This window comes from Notamacropus eugenii, chromosome 1 (assembly GCF_028372415.1).
Source record: "Notamacropus eugenii isolate mMacEug1 chromosome 1, mMacEug1.pri_v2, whole genome shotgun sequence".
In the NCBI taxonomy this organism is placed as follows: Eukaryota; Metazoa; Chordata; class Mammalia; order Diprotodontia; family Macropodidae; genus Notamacropus; species Notamacropus eugenii.
This window is the reverse complement of record NC_092872.1, coordinates 718,250,198-718,277,582: the sequence shown is the minus strand read 5'-3', so window position 1 is coordinate 718,277,582 and position 27,385 is coordinate 718,250,198. Positions and strand designations below refer to the sequence as shown.

Below are 27,385 nucleotides of genomic sequence, written 5' to 3'. Positions count from 1 at the left end.
CTGGAACCAGAATATGGCATTGCCAATGCTGGAAGCGGCCTTGCAGCTGATGGTGACTCTGTCTCCTGGAGCCACAGACAGGGAAGATGGTGTCTGTGTCATGACAGTAGCTGCCTGGGATTTTTGGTGAGAAAAGAAGAACAAAGAGTTTTCAGTGAATAATCCTGTGTAGTGACAGAGAACCCAGGAGTTGTTCTCTCACCTTCAGGCTGTGTCAGAGCTGTCCCCTGGAATATTCCTACTGTCTCTAAAGTGGTGTCAACTTGTGTCTCATTGGGGCATCTTACCTTGAGACCTGAGCAGTAGAAACCAGAAGAACAAGGAAGGGGAGAGCATTGCGAGCCTGCAAAGCTGGAGGCAGAGAACTCTGAGCTCAGTGAGAAAGGTGGGAGATATTTGTATGTGAGGCTGGGTTTGTGAAAGGTCTCTTGGAGATTCTCATGCAAAACAGTGCTGTTCCACCCTCAACTCTAGGTCCCCATGAGAGGTTATATGCACATGGAGGGAGTAGATTAGTTATATTTCCTTGAAACATGTGACCTCATGTGGCCTCTTTCTTATTGCTAATTTCAATGAACATGCCTTAGCCTGGACATGGTCATGGCTGTGGAAGGTAGCTATAAATTGGGGATCCTCTATATCTTCCCAGGAGAGATGAGTTGTCTCTGGGTCTAAAAACCAAGGGTTGACGAGTGTCTGTGCAAAGAACAGAGTTAAGAAAGAGAGAAAGTAACTGAGAAAGAAAGAAAACTAAGACCCAGGAGCCAACAGAACTTAAGGACAGCTAAGAGTCCAGTTTTAGATGAAATGGAGATGGAGGGGACTTGGAGATTCTTTGGTCCAGCAGGTAGTGTGGGCAGAAAGTGTCTCTTCACTTGTTGTCAGGAAATAGATGTCTATTCTTCTCTATTTCTGTTACATCTTTCTAAATGCTGAAAAAAAGAGAAAAGATTGCTGTTCTCAACCTCTCATTTTGTATTTGAGGAAAATGAGGCCAAGAGGAGCAGAATGGTTGTCCAGAGACCTTTTTCTTGTTAAAATCTATCATCTCCTATTCTCCACTCAGAACACTCTCATCTTCTGTGAGTTCCTCATCCTTTCATGGTTGCCCTGTTGCCATGGCTGTCTCTTTGGTTTCTCTGCCTCATCTGTCCCCCCACTCCAGCCCATGCTAGCCCTCAGCTGTCCAACTGTGACCATGTCACCTCCTGCTCCAGAAACTCCTGTCCCTATTTATCACCTCAAAAGTCTAATAAAAAATCCTTTAAAGTTCTTCAGAGCTTCGCCAACTCCTCTGTGTCCACTTTCCTTACACTTGGCCTCCTCCCAAGTAACCCATGATCTGGTGGCACTAGATCAGGTCCCTCTTCCTGACTCTGTGCCCTCTCACTGCTGTCCCCTTGGCCTACAATGTTCTTCTACCTAGTTGTCACTTCATGGCTTCACAACTTTCCTGTTTCCTCAGAAATAAACACGTAAGGCAGCTTCCAGTTTTATTTTCTTCCCAGTATGATCTTCCTATGCAGTCTTTTCTTTGTGCTCATACTTCATGGTAGACACATTAGGGTCTTTTACTGGCTGCGCTTTTTAAATTTAAATCTTTTCCTGTTGAACTTAAGTGCAAAAAGAAAACCCTTTCCATACCTGCAGCACAACACAAAAACAGAATTCTGTGAAAAAATATGAACCTTCCTTTCACCCAGCTTGTAAAATAATCACACAATAACCTTTTTGCATGTCTCTGCAGACTGTCCTCTTGCCTATCCTCCCTTCTCACCTTCCTCCAGCTCTTTTTTGGGCTTTTATAAAGATGAGTCAGTGACCTACTTTCTTTTTTTCATTATGATGCCTTTTACACCTTTCCTGAATTAAAAACTGAGAAAAAATAAAAATAAAAAGGACATTTTCCACCAACTTACTCAAATGAATTCCAGTTTTAAAGACTTTTTTTTCCTTAAGGTAGGAAAAAGAGATATCTACCATTTTACAAGTTTCCAACTCATTTTCTCCAAAAATGTGTAGTGATTGTTTTCTTTTTTCTTACATCAGGCTAAATTTTAATCTGTTTCAAAAAAGGGAAAATTTGGGGGAAAAAAAGTTTTGAAAACCATCTTACTCTGATTTTTAGAAGGCTTACTGAATTTTCATTTGAAGGATAATTTAATGCTATATTATTATGATAAATTGTAAACCAGAAGAAATCTTGTTGTTTCAATCATATTTTGTAGTAATCCCATGGCTTATGCAAGTATTAAATTAGTTTTTGAACGTACATATGTATGAAATTCAATTATTGAAGTTTCTCATTTTCCAGAGTGAGTATATTAAGACAAGAGTAAGAAGCTTGTGAAGCAAGGATGTGAAATTATGAGTTGCAAAGGGTAAAGTCAGGAGCCTCTTTGCTTTTGTTTAAGGAATAGTGTTTCACTATAGAGGTATCTTAGTAAGGAGTAGTAACTTATGAGCTATCTTGTGTTATCTTAATGGGAAATCTAATATTACTTTTACTTTTGGAGTTAGAACATGTGGAGAAATGTGTGCAAACTGTTTAAGACTCACATTTAGATGTTCCCATTGTTTAAAGGGATTCTGAGAGCAGTACTACTTTTCCTGTAATGAGTCTCTTACTGTTACCAATGTGAGATTAAATACCTATTGTCTAGGATGTGTGGTCCTTGAGAACTGAACTCACCCAAGGTTCTGATGATTGGAACTTGCTCTTAGGGCTTTATTTATGGAAATGTAATTCACTATAGTTTTGATCTTTGATTACAGGGAGAGTTGTCTGAATTGTCATGAAACCAATATCATGTGCTACACGCTGAGAACTGCTGAAGATCTGTGAGTTGGAAAACTTTGGGGGACAACTTTGAACATGGCCTAGGTAAGATCTTCCTGACTGTTTCCTAATTGTGCTATTTCCTTTCTGACAAGGAGAATTCCCCTCCCTATTAATCCTGAGTCCTGCTTTTAACATCTTGTAGGTATATGACTGACTTTCAGGTATGACTTATCCCTGGAATCAAATAGAGGACGTTTTTTTCCTTCTTTTACGATAGATGTCATTGTTATAACTATTCACTTTTGTTTCCCTTTATAGCAAATTTCTACAGTCAGGAAATTCTGGAAGTATGTTATAAATCTCTTAAATTATAGATTGATATTGGAACATGTCTGAATCATTATAGTAAGATACAGGAATGAATATCTTACAATTTTAACTTATATTCATGGACAAATATTAACAAAGGGATAACGTCCTCCTAAGGAGGAAATGATTGGGCAAAGTACTAACAGAAAGATGTATGTGATAGATTTATAATTAAATAGGATAGCAAATTTTGAATCAAAAGCAAGAGAATAGGAATGTTTTCTCTCAGAATTATATAAAGGTATATAGGATTGGCTTCCAAAATTTATCTGTCATGGAAATTCAGGCTTTAGTCATGCTTTGGTTGTAAATTTTCAAATTTGGATTTTTCCATTATTGAAGCATCTGTCTGATAATTTTAAAAGGCAGAAGAGCTCATTTTATGGTTGGATACTCAAATTTTAAAAAATTCTTGTATCAGCTATAGGATTTAGGTAAGGATGGGAGCAGGAAATGGTACTTAAAGTGAAATTCTCTAAGATTTCAAAATTAGAGAACTAAATTTAAGTGATTGTACTTATTTAAAGTAAGTTAAAATTATCTAGAAATTTGTAGGTATGAACCAGAGAAGCAGAAACCCCTTTTAGATCTGTATTGAGAATAAACTCTTTTGTCCAAGAAAAGATATCCAAGGACCAGATAATTACATGGAACATCTGGGACCCAATAGATGCTGCTTAAATAAGCATTAAGAATGGGGTACTGGAATACTTGCCCAAAAGAATTTATAAAAGATCTTAAAAAAAAGAATTTAAAAATGACAGAAATGTGGGAAAAAACTACAAAACCAAATAAAAATCATCCAAGAAAAACAAGCAGGTTATGAAAGGAAAGGCAACTAAATAGAAAAGGAGATCCAGAATTTTAAGGAAGAAAATGATACCATGATTATTAGAATTTGGCAAAGTGAAACCAGTGAAATTTTAGAGATCAAGAAATAGTTAAATAAAATATGAAAAATAAAAAAATAGAAGGGAAAGTAGCACCTAAGAAGAACAATTAATTTGGAAAATAGATTAAGGAGAGGAAATCTCAACAAGAATCTGAGTAACTGAAAGTTACGATAAAAAAAGAATCTTGAGTAATACTTGAAATAAAGAAAATTGTCCTCAAGGATTTGAACAAGGCAGGATGGAAGTGGAAAGAGAAAAAAAATCCATCAATCACCACTTAAAAGAGATCCTATGAGGAAAACTCATGGGAATATTATAGTCAAATTCCAGAAAACACAGCTCAGGAAGAAAATACTAAAGGAATCAAGATTGAAACAGTTTATATATGATGGAGGCAGAATTAGATTCACAGAAGACCTAGCATCAGATATATTGAAGGAGTACAGTTCTCAGAATAGAGTATATTGAAGAGCAAAAGATCTAGGGCTCTGGCCAAAAATATCATACTCTGCAAAGTTAAGCATTATCCTAAATAAAAAAAAATGGACATTTGATAAACTCTCAGACTTCAAGAATTAATTTTAAAAAATCCTGAACTCAATAGCAGCTTCAACATAAAAGAATAAAGAAAAATAGCAGGTATATACCAATGACTGGTTATTCTTTTTATGTGTATTTATTTTTTTTTTAGATTTTCAACATTCACTTCCACAGAGTTATGAGTTCCAAATTTTCTCCTCTTCTCTGCCCTTTCCCACCCCAAAACACTTTGCATTTTGATTACCCCTTCCCCCAATCTGCCATTCCTCCTATCACCCCCCTCTCTTCCCTTATCTCCATCTTCTCTTATTTCTTGTAGGGCAAAATAGATGTCTGTATCTCATTACCTATATTTCTTATTTCCCAGTTGCTTGCAAAAACAATTCTCAACATTGGTTCCCAATCTTTTAGTTTCAATTTCTCTCCCTTCTGCCCTCCCCACCCATCTACACTGAGAAGGCAATCCATTCAGTAAGGCTATACATGTTTAGTTATGCAAAAGATTTTTATAATAGTCATGTTTTGATAGAGTAATTATAATTCCCTCCATCCTATCCTGCCCCCCCCATTTATTCTATTCTCTCTTTTGGCCTTGTCCTTCCCCAAAATTGTTTTCTTCTAAGTAATTCCTGTTCTCATTTGTCTGCATTTCTATCATCTCCTCTAGCAAGCTGTTGACTTGCTTCTCATGATTTTCTTACATATCTCTCATTTCTCTTTCCAATTTTTCCTCCATCTCTCTGGATTTTCAAAATCCTTTCTGAGCTCTTCCATAACTTGAGACCATTGCATATTTATGTTGGAGGTGTTGGATGCAGAAGCCTTGGATTTTATTTCTTCCTCTGGTGATATGCATTGTTCTCCCTCATTGGAAAGAATGGAAGAAAATACATGTTCACTAAGAAAGTAGACTTCTATAATCATGTCCTCCCTTTTTTTGGGCATTTTCCTAGTCAGTTACTTGACATTTGAGTCCTTTCTCAAGAGGAGAGTATACTCTGCGAACCTGTAAGTTCTCAGTTCCTCCAGGGTGGTGCTGTCAAGGGAGAGGAGTTTTCTCCTCTCCTGACCTGTGCTCTGGTCTGGGAGCTACTTCAAACTTTTCTTCCCAGGATCTGTGGGTAGAATTCCCTCTTCAGAGTCTTCACCTCTACCAGCCAGTACTCCTCTTCACCTCAGAACCTCAGGCCTGAGACCGAGATCAGTCATTTAGTTCCTCCAGTGTCTTTAAGCTGAAGGCTCCACAAATGGATGCTGATGCTTCAGTGGCTGCTGCTGGCAGGGCCAGAACACTTTCTCTTCTCAACCAGGTGAAATAGTTCTCTCACTGACCTTGGAAACTGTCTTTGGTGTTTGTGGGTTGAGCAATCTGGGAACTGCTGCTGCTGGAAGTGGTGCCCTGAAGACTTCTCTGGTCTTGTCCCTGCTGTGCCACACAATCAAGGCTGTGCTGTGCTCTCCTCAGTGACTGGTGCGATTGATCTTTCCTGCCAGCTTTCCAGGTTGCCTTGGACTGGAAATTTCTTTCACTCTGTCGTTTTGTGACTTTTGCTGATCTAGAATTTGTTTAGAGTAATTTTTTACAGGTGTTTTATGGGCTATGAGGGGGAGATTCTACATGTCACTCCTTCTACTCTGACATTTGACTCCACTTCCCCACAAACAGTGATTATAAATTTTCATAAGGACTGATTGTTTATCTTTTCTATGTGTACAATGTATGTCTAAGATTCTTATTAATAATTGGGTAGCTCATAAAAAAGATTGGAATAAACCTGACCTTGATATAAATTTAAAAAGTAAAGCTATTTAGGAATTGCTAAAAAGAGTATTTATTTTATACAAATGAGGTGCAAGAGGATGACTTGATACAGAAGAATTAGAAGAGGGAGGAGGGCTTGTAGTTCTGATAATCTACTTTCATTGGGAATGGGTTTAAGAGTAAGCAGTACATCCATATTTAGAAGTATATAAAAATCTTCTAAAGTCAGAGGAAATAAAACTGTAGTGGCATAGGAGGTGAAGAGGACAAAGGAAGGATCATTAGAGGGGATGATAAAGGAATAGGTAAATGAGGGTTGTAGAAAGGCATGTAGATCCTTGGAGGGAAGGTAGCCAAGTAATATGAGGCCAAAGTAGGCTGTAGAAGTAAAGTAGAAGAGATAGCAGAGATAGGAAACAAGAGATATGCACAAATATAAAAACAAAGATCAGAAGTAGGATATTGTTGAGAAAGTATATCTCTATATTCTTTATATGTCTATATACTAAATATGAGTATCAGTACTGTGTGTCAATTTCATGGTATCATGCTGGCGTGGGTTCTGGAGAGTGGACAGTGCTCGTGTGCCTTCTCAGTCACTAATGGAGTGAAAAGGGGCTGTCTGCTTGCTCCCTTTGTAGCATGATGTTTTCAGTCAGTTTGCCAAATGCTTTCAATGAGGTTGACATGGTATCAAAGTCAGTTACCATACTGATTGGAAATTCTTCAGTTTCAAAAGGCTAGAAGCCAAGAGCAAAGTGGAGGGAGTGTTGGTGTATGATTTTCTGTTTCCAGATGATTGTGCAATTAATGCTGCCTCTGAAATTGAGATGCAACAAAGTATGGATGAATTCTCTGCTGCCTGTGCTAATTTTGGCTTAATTATTATCACCAGGGAAACATAGGTGCTTCATCACCCAGCATCACATCATCCATATGTGGAACCACTGTTTACAAGTAATGGAGAAGTTTTGAATGCTGTGGATAAGTTCCCTTACCTTGGTAGTGTACTATCCTGGAATGTACACATTGACAATGAGGTTGATGCCTGCATCTCCAGAGCTAGCTCAATGTTTGGGAAGCTCTGAAGAAAATTATGGGAGAGTAGAGGTATTAGAGTGACTACCAAACTGAAAGTCTTCATTTGAAGTTATTGTGCTGACCTCATTGTTGTATGCTTTTGAGTCATGGACAGTCTACCAGCAGCATACCAGGAAACTGAATTGCTTCCATTTGAACTGTCTTAGGAAGATTCTGAAGGTCACATGGCAGAATAAGGTACCAGATACTGAAGTCCTTGCTATAACTAAACTGCCAACCAATCAAACTATGCTTCACAGAGTACCACTCCAATGGGCTAACCAGGTTATTCTATTGCAAAATATAAGCTTGCAAAAAAACCACAAAAACTATTTTATGGAGAACTCACATGGGGCAGGTGATCACATGGTGGTCAGAATAAGAGATACAAGCACTCTTTCAAGGTCTCTCTCAAGAACTTTGGATGTGATTGTGTCTCATGGGAGACACTGGCACAGGAACACTTGGCATGGCATGCCCACATCAAAAAGGGTGCTGTGCTCTAAGAGCTAAGCAGAATTAAGACAGCACAAATTCAATATATGGTGCATAACTTTGGAGTATCTACTCCAAATGTTCACATGGACTATCTGTGCCCAATCTGTGGTAGAATATTCCAAGCTCCTATTGGTCTGATCAGTCACAGTCAGACACATTCAAACATCATGATGATGTCATTTTGGTCCTCTTTTAAAATGAAGGACAACAATCAACCATGTGTATGTATATATCTGTAGTTATAGAGAAATATAGTTAAACTTTCTTGTAGCCTTCTGGGTGAGTCTGGGAGGGAAAAAAAGAACAAAGTAAAAAACAGGCACAACAGATAAGAAAAGAAAACTCACAAGGAAGCAAAGGTTAGATGGACACTTTTCAATGTAATGTAAATTATTCATCATACAAGATGTCTTGAAATGAAAATATATTATTACATATTTTGAATCCTCTTTTATGTTCTGCTATGCACGACATGCTTTTTTCTTTTTTACTTTGTATTTAAGTTCCGATATTTATGTTTATGGTACATTTTTGTTTCTTGTCTCTGTTATGCATTTGTGATTTGGTCCGTACATCCAAAAGAAAGAAGAGAAAAACCAGACATTGAAGAGTCACTGTTCATCCCAAGCTGCCTCAGCTCCTTCCTAGGACCTGGGATTTAATGTCAACAAATCATTCTTACGATATCCCACCCCTGAGCTTGCCTTTGCCTCAGTTGAGGAGATCTCCCAGGACCAGACCACCCCTACCCCATGCTTAACAAGTTAACTTCAGGGCTGATAGGGGAAACACAAAACAAAAAGATAAAAAGACACTTGCCCTTAGTTTTTTTCATACCAGTCAGCTCAACACTAAGTTCTGTAGCTTCTAACTGAAAGAACCAGAAGTCACAACAAACAATCTCCATCAAGAACAAGAAAAAGCAAAAGAAGGGTAAAAAAATCATAGAATCTTTTCATGGGGACAAAGACCAAAACACAAATACCAAAGAAGTCAGTAATGAGACTATACTTCCATCTGAAATTTCAGAAGGGACTGTGAACTGCTTGCATGCACAAGCACCTCTCCTGGAATACCTGAAGAAGGAAATGGAAGAAAATGATTTCAATGATTTCAAAAGAATGAAAAAAGAGTTCACTGATTAGAACATCTCTTTAAAAAGGAAAATTGAACAAATGGAAAAGTAAGCACAAAAGCTAACTAGGAAAATTGGACAAATGGAAAAGGAAGTACAAAAATTAACTGGAGAAAATAACTCCTTAAAAGGAACAACTGGACAGATGAAAAAGGAGATGCAAAAGTTAACCAAAGAAAATAATTTGATAAAAATTAGAATTGGGCAAGCAGAAACTAATGACTCTATGAGACAATAAGAATCAGTGAAACAAATCTAAAGAATGAAAAGATGGAAGAAAATATAAAATATCTAACTGGAAAAACAACAGACCTGGAAAATAGGTCCCGGAGAGAAAATTTAAGAAACATTGGCCTGCCAGAAAGTCACAAAGGCAAAAAAGAGTCTGGACAATATGTTCCAGGAAATCATCAAGAAAAATTGCCCAGAATTTCTAGATCCAGAGAGCAAAATAGTCACCCAAAGAATCCACTGTTCACCTCCTGAAAGGGATCCAAACTCAAAACCCCAAGAAATATCATTGCCAAATTCCAGAACTATCAAGTGAAGGAGAAAATACTGTAGGCAGCCATAAAGAAAGCATTCAAATATCAAAGAGCTACAGTCAGGATCACAGAGGACCTTGCAGCTTCTACATTAAAAGATTGAAGGTATTGGAATCTGATATGCTACAAGGCAAAGGAACTGGGACTATAACCAAGGATCAACTACCCAGCAAAGTTCAGCATAACATTTCAGGCAAGGAGATGGTCATTTAATGAAGTAAGGGATTTCCAGACGTTCCTGACAAAATGCCAGAACTTAATAGAAAATTCAGTCTTCAAATGCAGGCCTCAAGTGGCATAAAAAGGTAAACGGGGGGGAGAAAAAACAACTTGCTACTCAAGTTCCCTATAAGGGAAGATGATACCTGTTAATCTTGAGAATTGTACATCTATTATGAAATATAAATGAGATATACATAGAGGTAATGGGTATAAAGTAAATGATGTCATGTAAAAAATATGATATAAGCATGCAAAGGGATTGTAACAAGAGGTATGAAAAGGAGGAATCAGAAAATGATAAATTACATCACAGAGAGATTCAAAATTATATTAGAGGGAAAGAGGGGAGGGACATGAGCATTGTTTGACAGGTATTCTCAGCTGATTTGATTCAAGAAGAGAACAATAAACTTAAGTATATAATTCTAACTAGCTCTATAGGCAGTAGGAGGGCACATGGGAAGAAAGGGAAGGGGAAGCCAAAAGGGAGGGGAAAAGCAATTAGAGTAAAGGGGAGTAAAAGGGAGGGGGGCTAAAAGAAGGAAATGGAGGCTGCAGGAGGTGGTGGTGAAAAGTGAAAACTATTGAGGAGGGGAAAGGAGCTGGGAGAGCTAAAAACACAAACAGTGGGAAAGAGGATGGAGGGGAAGACACAGATTGTCATCATAACTGTGAATGTGAATGGAATGAACTCGTCCATAAAACAGAGATGGATAGCAGAATGGATTAAAAGTCATAATCCAACGATATGTTATTTACAAGAAACACATTTGAAATGGAAGGATACACACAGGGTAAAATTCAAAGGCTGGAGCACAATATATTGTGCTTCAGCTGATGTAAGAAAAGCAGGGGTAGCAATCCTAACCTCAGAAAAAGTAAAAGCAGAAATAGATCTAATCAAAAGAGATAAGGAAAGAAATTATATCCTGCTAAAAGGCACCATAGAAAATGAAGCAATATCATTATTAAACATGTAGGCTCCAAGTGGTATAGCATCCAAATTCATAGAGTAGAGGTTGGAGGAGTTGAAGGAGGAAATTTACAGCAAAACTATACTAGTGGGGGACCTCAAACTCCCCCTCTCTGAACTTGATAAATCTAACCTCAAAATAAACAAGAAAGAGGTTAAGGAGGTAAATAAAACTCTGGATAAGGTAGATATTATAGATATCTGGAGAAAATTAAATGGAAATAGAAAGGAATATACCTTTTTCTCAGCAGTACATGACATACATACAAAAACTGACCATATACTAGGACACAAAAATCTCACAATCCAGTGCAGAAAGGCAGAGATACTCAATGCATGGTTCTCAGATCATAATGCAGTAATAATTACATGTAATAAAAGGCCATGGAAAGATAAACCAAAAATCAATTGGAAACTAAATAATCTAATCCTAAGGAAGTAGTGGGTTAAACAACAACTCTTAGAAATAATCAACCACTTCATTCAAGAGAATGACAATAATGAGACAACATACCACATACCAAATCTTATAGGATACTGCAAAAGCAGTTCTTAGGGGAAGTTTCATATCTTTGAATGCCTACATAAATAAAATAGAGAAAGAGGAGATCAATGACCTGGGCATGCAGCTGAAAAAGCTAAAAAAAGAACAAATCGAAAATCCCCAAGTATATACCAAATTAGAAATACTGAAAACCAAAAGAGAGATTAATAAAATTGAAATTCAGAAAACTATTGAATTAATTAAACCAATATTTGGTTTTATGAAAAAAACTAATCAAATTAATAAACCTTTGGTCAATTTGATTTAAAAAAAAGAAAGAAGAAAATCAAATTTCTCATATCAAAAATGAAAGGGGTGAACTCACCTCCAATGAGGAGGAAATTAAAACAATAATTTGCCCAACTTTATGCCCACAAATTCGACAATCTAAATGAGATGGATGAGTATTTTAAAAAATACAAATTGCCCAGATTAACTGAAGAGGAAGTTGAATACTTAAACAACCGCATCTCAGAAACAGAAATTGAACAAGCCATCAATGAACTCCCTAGGAAAAAATCTTCAGAGCCAGATGGATTTACAAGTGAATTCTATCAAACATTTAAAGAACAGTTAATTCCAATACTATATAGACTATGTTTGAAAATTGGGGAAGAAGGAATCCTCCCAAATTCTTTTTATAATACAAATATGGTTTTGACACCTAAACCAAGAAGAGACAAAACAGAGAAAGAAAATTATAGATCAATTTCTCTAATGAATATGGATGCAAAAATTTTAAATAAGATTTGAGCAAAACAAATACAGTAACTTATGATGAAAATAATACATTATGGTCAGGGAGGATTCATGCCAGGAATGCAAGGTTGGTTCACTATTAGGAAAACTATTACCACTATTGGTCATATCAACAACAAAGCTAACAAAAACCACATGGTTATCTCAAAAGATATAGAAAAAGCTTTTGAAAAAATACAACACCTTCAAAACAGTGGAGAACATAGGAATAAAAGGAACTTTCCATAAAATAATAAGCAGTATCTACCTAAAACCTTCAGCAAGCATTATATGCAATAGTGATAAACTAGATGCATTTCCCATAAGATCAGGGGTGAAGCAAGGTTATCCATTATCATCCCTATTATTCAATATGGTACTAGAAATGTTAGCTGTAGCAATTAGACAAGATAATGAAATTGAAGGAATAAAAATAGGCAAAGAAGAAACTATGTTATCACTCTTTGTAGATGATACGATGATATACTTAGAGAATCCCAGAGAATCAAATGAAAAATTACTTGAAATAATAAGCAACTTTGGCAAAGTTGCAGGTTACAAAATAAACCTGCACAAATCTTCTGCATTCATATATATTAGTAACAAACTCCAACAGCAAGAGATAGAAAGAGAAATGCCACTTAAAGTTAGGGTAGACACTATAAAATATTTGGGAGTTTGCCTGCCAAACTAACCCAGGGACTCTATGAATACAATTACAAGACACTTTTTGCACGAATAAAGTCAGATCTACGTAAGTGGAAAAACAACAGTTGCTCATGGGTAGGCTGAGTTAATATAATACAAATGACAATTCTACCTAAATTAATTTACTTATTTAGTGCCATACCAATTAAACTATCAGATAATTATTTTCTAGACCTGGATACAACAATGTCAAAATTCATCTGAAAGAACAAAAGATCCAGAATATCAAAGAGACTAAAGAAAAGAAATGCTAGGGAACATGGCCTAGTGCTACCAGATCTCAAATTATATCAGAAAGTAGCAATTATCAAAACCACTTGGTACTGGCTAAGAAACAGAACAGCAGACAAGTTGAATATGCTAGCAACTCAAGACCCAGTAGACAATGAATACAGCAATCTCTTGTATGATAAACCCAAGGACCCCAACTTCTGGTATAAGAACTCACTGTTCGACAAAAATTGCTGGGAAAACTGGATAACAGTGTGGCAGAAACTAGGCATATACCCATGCCTGATACCACACACAAAAATAAAGTCCAAATGGGTACATGATCTATGTATATAGATTGATACCATGGACACTCTGGAGGAGCAAGGAATAGTGTATTTATCAGATTTATGGAGAAGGGAAGAATTTTTGACTAGAGACAGAAAGCATTATGAAGTGTGATGGATAATTTTACAGCTATCTTGGGGATAAAGTCCTCATTTCAAGAACATACAGAGAGCTGAGTCAAATGTACAACAATACAAGTCATTCTCCAATTGATAAATGGTCAAAGGATATGAACAGGCAATTTTCATAGGAAGAAATTAAAGATATCTACAGTTGTATGAAAAAATGCTCTAAATCACTTTTGATTAGAGAGATGCAAATCGAAACAACTCTGAGGTACCATATCACACCTATTAGATTGGCAAACATGACAGAACAGGAAAATGATAAATGTTGGAGAGAATGTGGGAGAGTTGGAACACTAATTCATTGTTGGTGAGCTCATCCAACCATTCTGGAGAGCAGTTTGGAACTATGTCCAAAAGGTTACAAAAATGTGCATACCATTTGACCCCGCAATATTGCTTCTAGGACTGTATCCCCAAGAGATCATAAAAATGGGAAAGGGTCCCACGTGTACAAAAACGTTTATAACAGCACTCTTTGTAGTGGCCAAAAACTGGAAATCAAGGGGATACCCATCAATTGTGGAATGGCTGAATAAATTATGATATATGAATGTTATGGAAAAATATTGCACTATAAAAAATGATGAACAAGAAGACTTCAGAGAGGCCTGGAAAGACTTATGTTGAGCAAAAGGAGCAGAACCAGGAGAACTTTGTGCACAGCAATGACCACAGTGGGTGAAAGTTTTTTCTGGTACACTCCGATCTTCATAGCAATGCAAGGACATAAAAAAAAAAAATTCCCAATGATCTTCTGAGGCAAAATGCCTTCCACCTTCAGAGAAAGAACTGTGAAATTCAATTGAAGAATGTAGCAGATCATATGTGTGTGTGTGTGTGTGTGTGTGTGTGTGTGTGTGTTATGCATTGGTTTGTTATATAATTTCTCCCATTTTTTTTAGTTCTTCTCCACAACATGACTATAGTGAAAATGTATTCAATAGGAATGTATCTGTACATACTATATAGAATTGTATGCCATCTTGGGGAGGGAGGGGGGTAGTGGGGTTAGGTATGGGGAAAAACATCTAATTTTATGGTAGGGATTGTAGAATATTAAAAATAAATAAAATGAATATATTTTTTAAAAGTTAGAGATAGAGAGCTGATAAACTCAGAGCACAGATCAAGGCATTTTTCTCTTCATTTTAAATTTTTTGCTTTTCTTGGAATATGGATAATGGGGAAATGTTTTGCATGACTTCATGTATACAATGTGTGTTGTATTTCTTGCCTTCTCATTGGGTCGGGGACGGTGTAGAGGGAAGGTGAAAATTTGGAACTGAAAATAAACAAAAATAATGTTTCTTCACAAAAAAGAATAGAATTAAGAAAGAAAGAAAGAAAGAAAGAAAGAAAGAAAGAAAGAAAGAAAGAAAGAAAGAAAAGAAAGAAAGAAAGAAAGAAAGAAAGAAAGAAAGAAAGAAAGAAAGGAAGGGAGGGAGGAAGAAAGGAAGGGAGGGAGGAAGAAAGGATGAAAGAAAGTAAGTAGCTTGTTTAGAAAAAGAACTGAGACTGGGTAACCAACAAAATTTAAGGATAACTAAGATCCAAGGTTTACATGAAATGTCAGAGGCAGGTACTTGGAGATTCTTTGGTCAGTATACTAGGTAAGGTGAAGAGAATGTATCCCTTGAGTTGTTGGGGGGGGGGGCGTGGAAAAAGACGTTTATTCTTCACTTCTGCATTTCTGTTACATCTTTCTATATGCTGAAATGAAGAAAGCACTGCTATTCTCAACCCCTGTTTTTGTAATTGATGAAATTGTGGCTAAAAGGAGTGAAATATTTATTTGTGTGACTTTTTCTTCTTCTATTATCCCCTCAGAACACTGTGACTTTTTTCAGGCCCTTATTGTCTCATGGTTGGACTCTGGTCTTGGCTGTCTGGTTGATTTATCTGCCTCAACTCTTTTCCCCACTCCAACCAATCTTGCACTCAACTCTTAAACTGATCATTGGAGACAGCGGTTCTCACCAAGTCACCTCCTACTCCAGAAGCTCCAGTCCCTCTTTATCACCTTCAGGATCTCATTAAAAATCCTTAACAGCCTTCATAACTTGGCCATTTCCTCCCTTTACAATTTCCTTCTGCTTTACCCTCTCCCAAATACTACATTCTATTATCTTGTAATCAGAAAAAAATGTCTAAAAAAACACTGGCAAAGGCTAATGAAGGTTTTTTTTGTTACTTTGAGATCAAAGGTGAAATAATTTTCTCAGTAATTAGGACTAACTCCTGCCTTAGACTTTCCATGGGAGATTAGGTTTCAAGAAAGAAGAAAAAGCTTGTAAGACATGTCACAATGTTAACCAAGTTGAAACTATGCAAATAAAGGTAAATGATCAAAACTGTAGAACTCCTAAAAACATATTTGCAGATTCTAGAAATTTGGAGATTAATCATTAAGGAGTTTGGAAATTAACCATTTTCAGACTGCACTAAATAACTCTTCAGATTTTAGAAGCTTCAGGAAACCCTTCTGCTTTCCCCATGCTCTTTCCTTGAGTAAGGTACATAAACAGAATCTTCTGAAATTTGAAAATTGGAGAACCAAATTTAAGTAATTGTACTAAATCATACCTAGTTAGAATGAACTAGGCATCTTCATATTTGGAACCATTGAAGCAGAAACCCCTTCAGAGCTGTAATGAGAATAAAGACTATTGTCTAAGAAAAGAAGTCTGGGGACCAGATAAGTATATGAGATAGCTGCAATTCAAAAAGTGCTGAGTCAATGGACATGGAGAATGGGTTACTGGGATATAAGGAGATCTGATGTTAGTTAATATTAGTGATAATGATTGTATTATTTGTATGGTTGATGTTTAGGTTTTCTTGGTTATCTTGGTGGCATGTAAATATCCCTACACAAAAGTAGTGTGTTGTGAGTTTTTTGAGTAATTTAATCTGTACCTGACAGTATAATAATGCAAGTAGAGGAATTATGAGAAAAGCATTATTGCATTATTATCCTTGGCCTGCATGGCTAGGAAATTGAACCATCTTGATATGCCTTTAACCAAGGACCTATGTTATGCTGACCAGCAGCTCAGATCCAAAGACTGGTAGAAAGAGTTTTCTCTCAATTGTCAACTCCTATGTCTTCTAAGGGCTGCTACCAGGTCATTCTGACCACTCCCACAGCTGCCAAACTGTGGCTGTGGACCCTTGGGTTATCTGAAAATGGTCTGCTCCTAATGGACCACTGAACCTGTTGGAGTCCTTGCCTTTTGACTTTGTAAGGCCTGAAGAAGATGACATCTAGGCAGAGGCTCCTCCTAGAATCCAGACCATGCCTGCCAGTAGAAGGGATCCTTCCCCACTTGAATCCTTATATGCACTATGCTGTTTGCCCATATTTCCTGCTTCCACTAGCTTTGGTTTTGGTTGGCTTTGGCTGTGTGACTTCTGTTCGTTATGCCCCTCTTTCCTCTGACTCTGGGACCTTTTTTAGTCTCCTTTTTCATGTGCTTTTACTTGCATTATAGTGGCTGCTCATCTCTTTGAGCACTCATCCACCTACCTACCCTGCCTGAATCCTTCAATGGATATGCTCCTTCTGCTGTCCTGGTTGGCAGAAAATTTTCCATCCCCCAAAGGGATGGAGAGCAGCAATTTTGATCTGAGCATATTGACCTCCATCAACCAGGTCCCTGGCTCTTTTATCCTATCATCTCCCCTGTGCATGTTTTTCATTATTGGCACCTCCCTTTATCAGACTCTCTCTCCTCTGTGGGCTGGTCTTTGCATCATCATTGCTCTGGTGCCCTACCTTTGAAATTTTTGATATCTGAGACTAATTTAGTCCCCTTGACACCTTTTGTGCTTGTGATTGTGAATTCTAGTTCCTCAACACTTTCTCTGTTCTAGCTCCATTGCCATTACCACGCTGTCCAGGCCCTGGCTGTCATCATGGGGAGGTTAATATCCTGGCTCCTATGTGAATGGGAAAAGGGGGCCTGCTACCTTCAAATATGGTTTTCAGGAATTTATTTTGGCAGATGGCAACCATGAATGATTAGACAGCTAGAGTGAGTTCTCAGAGTTAGAAGAAAGACGGGATCCATCCTATGGACTAAGTTTCCTCAAGAACTTTGGAACTGAGGGGGCGGAGCCAAGATGGCGGAGTGAAAGCAACGACTCACCTAAGCTCCTGTACAAACTCCTCTGGATAGCTCTGAAAGGAGAATCTGACAAAACTTTGGAGGTACAGAATCCAGTGGGTGATAGACTTTGACGGATTCGGAGCCCAGGTTAGACTGGAAGGTCCACGGGAAGGATCTGTTCCGCAGGGGTGAGCCCCCAGCGCACAGCGCAGCGTGGTCAGCTCAGCAGGGAGGAAGGGACCTGAGAAGGCTCAGAGCAGCAGGCAGAACCAGTGGAGCAGGAGACAAGCCAAACTGAGCCACTGAGAGCCGCTGAGCACCAGATATCAGCGCAGCAGCCCTTGAAACCTTCAGCCTGAAGACTAAACTTCGGTAAGTCACCTACTTGAACTTCTGGGAGCCAGGATGGCAGAGTGATCAGTAAATGCTCTCTCCTCCCCCCTGATGACCGTGAAAGAACCATAAAATATTTCCCCAGAAAAATCCTGGATCAGCGGGAACAGCAGAAGGGGGCAAATAGTGTCATAACACCAGAGGCTAGGAAAATAGCAAAGGGGGATTCTTCCTACAGTGGCAGAGGCGGACCAGAAGGACAGAGGACCCAGGACAGAGAAAATTCACACTGAGTCCCAGGCAAGCCTCAGTGCCGGGAGAGGAGCCCCAAGTGGGGTGGGAACACGCATTAGCATCTAGGCGTGCCTCAGCCCTCCAGGGGAAAAGGGAAGACAATAGAGAAGCTGGGATCACCATCTCCAGAGCTTGCCTTTGCCTCAGTACAGCTGAGGAGATCTCCTGTGACCAGACCACTCCTCCCACACACTTAACAAGCTAACCCCAGGGTTGACCTGGGAAACAATGAACAAAAATCTGCTTTTAGCCTTTTCATACATCAGCTCAACACAAAGTTCTGTACCTTCTGACTGAAAGAACCAGAAGCTACTACACTCAGCCAACATCATGAATAGGAAAAAGCAGACGAAAAGTGAAAAAACCATAGAATCTTTCTATGGGGATAAAACACAAACACCAAAGAGGTCAGAGCTGAGACTGTACTTCCATCTGAAACTTCAGAAGGGACTATGAACCTCTCACAAGTACAACTAGCTTTCCTGGAACAGCTGAAGAAGGAAATAGAAGAAAAACTGGCCAATGATTTTAAAATTATAAAAAAAGAATTCACTGATGAGAACATCACTTTAAAAAGGAAAATTGAACAAATGGAAAAGGAATTTCAAAAATTGACTGGAGAAAATAATTCCCTAAAAGGAAGAATTAATCAAATGGAAAAGGAAACCCAAAACCTAATTGCGAAAATTGATCAAATGGAAAAGGAAACACAAAACCTAACTGGGAAAATTGGTCGAATGGAAAAGGAAGTAAAAAAATTAAATGGAGAAAATAGCTCCTTAAAGGGAAAAAATGGTCAGATGGAAAAGGAGATGCAAAAGTTAACTGAAGAAAACAATACAATGAAGATTAGAATTGGGCAAGTAGAAACTAATGACTTAATGAGGCAGCAAGAATCAGTCAAACAAAATCTAAAGAATGAAAAGATAGAAGAAAATGTAAAATATTTAATTGGAAAAACAACTGACCTGGAAAATAGATCCAGAAGAGAAAATTTAAGAATTATTGGCCTGCCAGAAACCCATGATGAAGAAAAGAGCCTGGACAATATCTTCCAGGAAATCATCAAGGAAAACTGCCCAGAAGTACTAGACTCAGAGGGCAAAATAGTCATCGAAAGAATCCACCGTTCCCCTCCCGAAAGGGATCCCAAACTCAAAACCCCAAGAAATATCGTTGCCAAATTCCAGAGCTATCAAGTGAAGGAGAAAATACTACAAGCAGCCAGAAAGAAACAATTCAAATATCAAGGACATAAAGTCAGGATCACACAGGACCTTGCAGCTTCTACATTAAAAGATCGAAAGAATTGGAACCCAATATTTCGTAAGGCAAAGGAGTTGGGACTTCAACCAAGGATCGACTACCCAGCAAAGTTCAGCATAACATTTCAGGCAAGGAGAAAAATCATTCAATGAAATAAGGGATTTCCAGAGCTTCCTGACCAAAATGCCAGAACTCAATATACAATTTGATCTTCAAATGCAGGTCTCAAGAGAATCGTAAAAAGGTAAACAGGGGGGAAGAAACAAAAACAAAAACTTGTTACTCAATTAGGGCAAACTGTTTACCTCCCTATAAGGGAATATGATACCTCTTAATCTTGAGAACTGTGCAGCTATTATGATAAAAGGGATATACATAGAGGGAACGGGTATAAAGTAAATGATGTCATGTCAAAAATATGATTTAAGCATGAGAAGGGATTGTAATAGGAGGTGTGAAAAGGAGGAAGCAGAAAATGGCAAATTACATCACAGGAAGAAGTACAAAACTATAGTAGAGGGAAGGAGGGGAGGGAGATGAGCATTGTTTGAGAGGTACTCTCATCTGATTTGTTTAAAGGAGGGAACAATAATCTTAAGTAGATAATCCTAACTAGCTCTATAGGTAGTAGGAGGGGAAGGGGGAAGAAAGGGGAGGGAGGCTAAAAGGGAGGGAAGAAGCAATAAGAGTAAAGGGGAGTAAAAGGGAGGGGGGCTAAAAGAAGGAGGGGAAGGCTGCAGGAGGAGGGGGTGAAAAGTGAATACTATTGAGGAGGGGAAGGGAGACAGGAGAGCTAAAAGCACAAATGGTGGGAAAGAGGATGGAGGGAAATACACAGATTGTAATCATAACTGTGAATGTGAATGGAATGAATTCTCCCATAAAACAGAGATGGATAGCAGAATGGATTAAAAGCCATAATCCAACAATATGCTGCTTACAAGAAACACATTTGAAACGGGGGGATACACATAGGATAAAGGTCAAAGGATGGAGCAGAATATATTGTGCTTCAGCTCATGTAAGAAAGGCAGGAGTAGCAATCCTAATCTCAGACAAAGCAAAAGCAGAAATAGATCTAATCAAAAGGGATAAGGATGGAAACTATATCTTGCTAAAAGGCACCATAGACAATGAAGCAATATCATTACTAAACATGTATGCTCCAAGTGGGATAGCATTCAGATTCTTAGAGGAGAGGTTGGGGGAGTTGAAGGAAGAAATTGACAGCAAAACTATACTAGTGGGGGACCTCAACCTCCCCCTCTCTGAAATTGATAAATCTAACCTCACAATAAACAAGAAAGAGGTTAAGGAGGTAAATAAAACTCTGGATAAGGTAGATATGATAGATCTTTGGAGAAAATTGAATGGGAATAGAAAGGAATATACCTTTTTCTCAGTGGTACATGGAACATTTACAAAAATTGACCATGTACTAGGACATAAAAATCTCACAATCCAGTGCAGAAAGGTAGAGATAATCAATGCATCCTTCTCAGATCATAATGCATTAAAAATTACATGTAATAAAAGGCCATGGAAAGATAAACCAAAAATCAATTGGAAACTAAATAATCTAATCCTAAAGAAGGCTTGGGTTAAAGAAGAAATCATAGAAACAATCAACAATTTCATTCAAGACAATGACAATAGTGAGACAACATACCAAATCTTATGGGATACTGCAAAAGCAGTTATTAGGGGGAAGTTTTATATCTTTGAATGCTTACATAAATAAAATAGAGAAAGAGGAGATGAATGACTTGGGCTTGCAGTTGAAAAAGCTAGAAAAAGAACAAATTGAAAATCCCCAAGTAAATACCAAATTAGAAATACTGAAAACCAAAGGAGAGATTAATAAAATTGAAATTAAGAAAACTATTGAATTGATAAATAAAACCAATAGTTGGTTTTATGAAAAAACTAATAAAATTGATAAACCTTTGGTCAATCTGATTTAAAAAAAGGAAGAAGAAAATCAAATTACTAATATTAAAAATGAAAGGGGTGAACTCACCTCCAATGAGGAGGAAATTAGAACAATAATTAGAAACTACTTTGCCCAACTTTATGCCCACAAATTCGATAATCTAAACGAGATGGATGAATATTTTAAAAAATACAAATTGCCCAGATTAACAGAAGAGGAAGTTGAATACCTAAACAACCCCATCTCAGCAAAAGAAATTGGACAAGCCATCAATGAACTCCCTAGGAAAAAATCTCCAGGGCCAGATGGATTCACAAGTGAATTCTATCAAACATTTAAAGAACAGTTAATTCCAATACTATATAGACTTTTTCAAAATCGGGGAAGAAAGAGTCCTCCCAAATTCTTTCTATGATACAAATATGGTTTTGATACCCAAACCAGGAAGAGACAAAACAGAGAAAGAAAATTATAGACCAATTTCCCTAATGAATATAGATGCAAAAAATTTTAAATAAGATTTTAGCAAAATGAGTACAGCATCTTATCACGAGATTAATACATTATGATCAGGTAGGATTCATACCAGGATTACAGGGCTGGTTCAATATTAGGAAAACTATTAGCATTATTGACCACATCAACAACAAAGCTAACAAAAACCACGTGATTATCTCAATAGATGCAGAAAAAGCTTTTGACAAAATACAACACCCATTCCTACTAAAAACACTGGAGGACGTAGGAATAAAGGGAACTTTCCATAATATAATAAGCAGTATCTATCTAAAATCTTCAGCAAGCATTATATGCAATGGGGATAAGCTAGATGCTTTCCCAATAAGATCAGGGGTGAAACAAGGATGTCCATTATCACCACTATTATTCAATATGGTACTAGAAATGTTACCTGTAGCAATTAGACAAGATAAAGATATTGAAGGAATAAGAATAGCCAAAGAAGAAACTAAGTTATCACTCTTTGCAGATGATATGATGATTTACTTAGAGAATCCCAGAGATTCAAGTAAAAAATTACTTGAAATAATAAACAACTTTGGCAAAGTTGCAGGTTACAAAATAAACCCACACAAATCTTCTGCATTCCTATATGTTAGCAACAAAGTCCAACAGCAAGAGATAGAAAGAGAAATCCCATTTAAAGCTAGGGTAGACAGTATAAAATACTTAGGAGTTTACCTGCCAAAACAAACCCAGGGATTATATGAACACAATTACAAGACACTTTTTGCACAAATAAAGTCAGATTTAAGTAAGTGGAAAAACATTAGTTGCTCATGGGTAGGCCATGCCAATGTAATAAAAATGACAATTCTACCTAAATTAATTTACTTTTTTAGTGCCATACCAATTAAACTATCAGACAATTATTTTCTAGAGTTGAATAAAATAATATCAAAATTCATTTGGAAAAACAAAAGGTCCAGAATATCAAAGGGACTAATGAAAAGAAATGCTTGGGAAGGTGGCCTAGCGCTACCAGACCTCAAATTGTACTAAAAAGCAGCAATTATCAAAACCACTTGGTATTGTCTAAGAAACAGAGAGGTAGACAAGTGGAATAGACTTGGCACTCAAGACACAGTAGTCAGGGAACATAGCAACCTTCTGTTTGATAAACCCAAGGACCCCAGCTTCTGGGATAAGAACTCCTGTTTGACAAAAATTTCTGGGAAAACTGGATAACAGTGTGGCGGAAATTAGGCATAGACCCATACCTGACACCGCACACAAGAATAAAGTCCAAATGGGTACATGATTTAGGTATAACGATTGATACCATGAATAAACTGGAGAAGCAAGGAATACTGTATTTATCAGATTTATGGAGAAGGGAAGAATTTTTTACTAAAGAAGAGATAGAAAGCATTATGAAATGCAAAATGGATAATTTTGATTACATTAAACTGAGAAGTTTTTGCACAACCAAACCCAATGCAACCAAAATCCGGAGGGATGTAGTAAATTGGGAAAGAATTTTTACAGCTAAGCTCGGGGATAAAGGCCTCATTTCTAGAATATATAGAGAACTGACTCAAATGTATAATCATACAAGTCATTCCCCAATTGATAAATAGTCAAAGGATATGAACAGGCAATTTTCAGAAGAAGAAATTAAAGATATCTATAATCATATGAAAAAATGCTCTAAATCACTATTGATTAGAGAGATGCTAATAAAAACAACTCTGAGGTACCACATCACACCTATAAGATTGGCAAACATGACAGAACAAGAAAATGATAAGTGCTGGAGAGGATGTGGGAGAGTTGGAACATTAATTCATTGTTGGTGGAGCTGCGAGCGTATCCAACCATTGTGGAGAGCAATTTGGAACTATGCCCAAAGGGCTACAAAAATGTGCATACCCTTTGACCCAGCAATATCGCTACTAGGACTGTATCCCCAAGAGATCATAAAAATGGGAAAAGGTCCCACATGTACAAAAATATTTATAGCAGCACTCTTTGTAGTTGCCAAAAACTGGAAGTCAAGGGGATGCCCATCAATTGGGGAATGGCTGAATAAATTATGGTATATGAATGTATTGGAGTACTATTGTGTCATAAGAAATGATGAACAGGAAGACTTCAGAGAGGCCTGGAAGGACTTATATGACCTGATGCTGAGTGAAAGGAGCAGAACCAGGAGAACTTTGTGCACAGCAACGACCACAGTGTGCGAGAGTTTTTTCTGGTAGACTTGGAATTTTGTGATAACACAAGAACTTCTTAAAAAAAAAATAATAAAATCCCAATGGTGGTTCTCTAAGGCAAAATGCCTTCCACACTCAGAGAAAGAAATATGGAAGTCATTCACAGAATGTAGCATATCATGTTTGTGTATGTGTATGTTTTTGTGTATCATGTTCTGATTTGTTATATGATTTCTTCCATTTATTTTAGTCCGACTGCATAGCATGACTATAGTGAAAATGTACTCAATAGGAAAGTATATGTAGAACCTATACAGAACTGTATGCAGTCGTGGGGAGGGAGGGGGATAGTGGGGGGGTAGGTGTGGGGGGTAGGTGCGGGGGGGATAAAATCTCAATTGTATGGCAGTGATTGTTAAACATTAAAAAGTAATTTAAAAAAAAAAACTAAAAGTAAGTCCTCATCATACTTTACTAATTGATACACATTTAAATGAGGTGGATGAATTATCACATATCATTTCATAAGAAAGTATTAAGTCATAGAAAGTCCATTTCAATTTAAAATTCTGGTTCTGATATATGTATCCAGGAGGCATTATTTATGGTCTTTCATGAAATTTCTGTACTATGTTATTAAAAATTCCATTAAATATTCAACTCAAAAAATAAAAAAATAAAAAAATAAAAGAAATAAAAAAAAATAAAAAGATGATGGTACATGAAACTGCTAATCTACTTTGCACATCCTGCTATTCTCTTCAAATGTGGAGTGAAGTTGTCATCTACATTGGCTTTTGTTCTACTCTCCTCCCTTATTGTTCATTTCATTCCCAGTTTCCTTAGAAGGATATGGAAGTTAAGGATCGTTATCCCCAATGCTGATGGTCCAGTTCTCTGGGAAGATGAACAACTGACCACCATGTAGTGACAAGGACAGAAGATGTAGTATTGCCTGAAAGTGAAATTCCCACAGTGAGCAGAGAGACTGGATCCACCCTATAGACTGAGTTGTCTCAAGAACTTTAGGGACTCTTCCATCCACCTTGTCTATCCTGACTGCCCTTTTAGGGTTGAGGAGAGACAGCCAGAGCTGACAGTCCAGGCCCATTCCCTGAATTGACTACAGTTTCCTCGTAAACACCAGCTGAGGGGAAAAGATTTCTGTTACACAACAGAGGATAGAGTGGTGAATGAAAACAGCTTCTGGATGCAGACTCCATGGGAAGGTTTGTGGTCCTCGGCTAACACTTACCAGGCAGCAGATTTTTTCTCTTCTTCTTTTTCCTCTTCTGAATCTTTCTACCTCAACCAGAGCTCATGGGACAAGTGTTTCCTGCAGCAGAGCTCAATTAGGCCCAACTCTCCCCTGAGAGATGTGGTTGCCCTGAGCCTGTGACTCTGGGGCAGCAGCTGCTCCCCTGTGCTGGAGGCCTGAGCAGCCTGGGGAGGTTTTTGTCCAGGGCTGAAACACTGTGGGAATGGAGCATTATACCACTGAAGACAGTAATAATCTGCCACATCCTCAGCCTCCACAGCACTGATGGTGAAGGTGAAATCTGTCCCAGAGCCACTGCCACTGAACCTGGCAGGGACCCCAGACTGCAGGGTGGAAGCAGCATAGATCAGGCGTTTGGGAGACTGTCCTGGCTTCTGCTGGAACCAGACCATGTAGTTACTAATGCTGGAACTGGCCTTGCATTTAATGGTGACTCTGTCTCCTGGAGCCACAGACAGGGAAGATGGGGTCTGGGTCATGACAATAGCTGCCTGGGCTTTTTGGTGAGAAAAGAACAACAAAGAGATATCAGTGAATAATCCTGTGTAGAGATAGTGAACCCAGGGGTTGTTCTCTCATCCTCAGGCTGTGTTAGAGATGTCCCCTGGAATATTCCTTTTGTCTCTAAAATGGTGCCAATCTATGTCTCATTGGGGAGTCTTACCTTGAGACCAGAGCAGTAGAAACCACAGGAGCAAGGAAGGGGAGAGCATTGTGAACTTACAGAGCTGGAGGCAGAGAGCTCTGAGCTCAGTGACAAAGGTGGGAGATATTTGTATGTGAGGCTGGGTTTCTGAAAGGTCTCTTGGAGATCCTCATGCAAAACAGTGCTGTTCCAACCTCAACTCCAGGTCCCCATGAGGGGTTGTATGCACATTGGTGGAGTAGCTTAATTGTATTTCCTTGAAACGTGTCACCGCATGTGTCCTCTTTTTTTTTATTGCACTTTTCAATGTACATGCCCTACCCTCGACATGGTCATGACTGTGGAAGATGGCTATAAATGGGAGAACCTTCTATATCTTCCCAGGAGAGATCAGAGGGCTCTTGGTCTAAAGACCAAAGGTTCACAAGTGTCTATGCAAAGAATAGAGTTAAGAAAGAGAGAAAGTAGCTGAGTAAGAAAGAAAACAAAGGCCAAGGAGCCAACAGAACTTGAAGACAGTTAAGAGTCCAGTCTTGGATGAAATAGAGATGGAGGGGACTTGGAGATTCTTTGGTCTAGCAGGTGATGTGGGAAGAATGTGTTCCTTCGGTTGTTGTGGGGGAGTAGATGTTTATTCTTCTCTATTTCTGTTACATCTTTCTAAATGCTGAAAAAAAGAAAAGATTGCTGTTCTCAACCTCTCATTTTGTATTTGAGGAAAATGAGACCCAAAGGAGCAGAATGGTTGTTCAGAAACCTTTTTCTTGTTAAAGTCCATCATCTCCTGTTCTCCACTCAGAACACTCTCATCTTCTGTGAGTTCCTCATCCTTTCATGGTTGCCCCCTTGCCATGGCTGTCTCTTTGGTTTCTCTGCCTCATCCATCTCCCCACTCCAGGCAATGCTGTCCTCAGCTCAAACTGTGACCATGTCACCTCCTACTCCAGAAATTCCTGTCACTATTTATCACCTCCAAGATCTAATAAAAAATGCTTTAAAGTTCTTCAGAACTTGGCCAATTCCTACTTGTCCACTTTCCTTACACTTTGTCCCCTCCGAAATACCCCACGATCTGGTGACACTGGATTAAGGTCACTCCTTCTGACTCTATGCCTTCTCACTGCTGTCCCCTGGGCCTGGAATGTTCTTCTACCTCACTGTCACTTCCTGGTTATACAACTTTCCTTTTACTCAGAAATAAACATGTGGGAGAGCTTCCAGTTCTATTTTCTTCCAAGTATGATCTTCCTGTGCAGTCTTTTCTTTTGTGCCCATACTTCATGTTGGACACATTAGTGGCTTTGACTGGATGTTCTTTTTAAATTTAAATCTTTTCATGTTGAACTTAAATGCTAAAAGAAAAACCTTTCCA

The 27,385-nt window shown here is 38.0% G+C and overlaps 1 long non-coding RNA gene and 1 gene segment (V, D, J or C); one reads left to right on the top strand and one right to left on the bottom strand.

Moving 5' to 3' along the window:
* Nucleotides 1-27,385, top strand: part of LOC140521589 (uncharacterized) — a 75,717-nt gene that overhangs the window by 28,078 nt on the left and 20,254 nt on the right. For both annotated transcript variants that reach the window (XR_011972995.1, XR_011972994.1), the window contains one exon: nt 2,776-2,884. This is a non-coding gene — a long non-coding RNA (uncharacterized lncRNA). The remainder of the gene's footprint in view (nt 1-2,775; nt 2,885-27,385) is intronic.
* Nucleotides 25,391-26,140, bottom strand: LOC140529965 (immunoglobulin kappa variable 1-8-like). The segment is given in 2 exon segments: nt 25,391-25,863; nt 26,032-26,140. Coding segments are annotated over 2 exon segments (522 nt in total).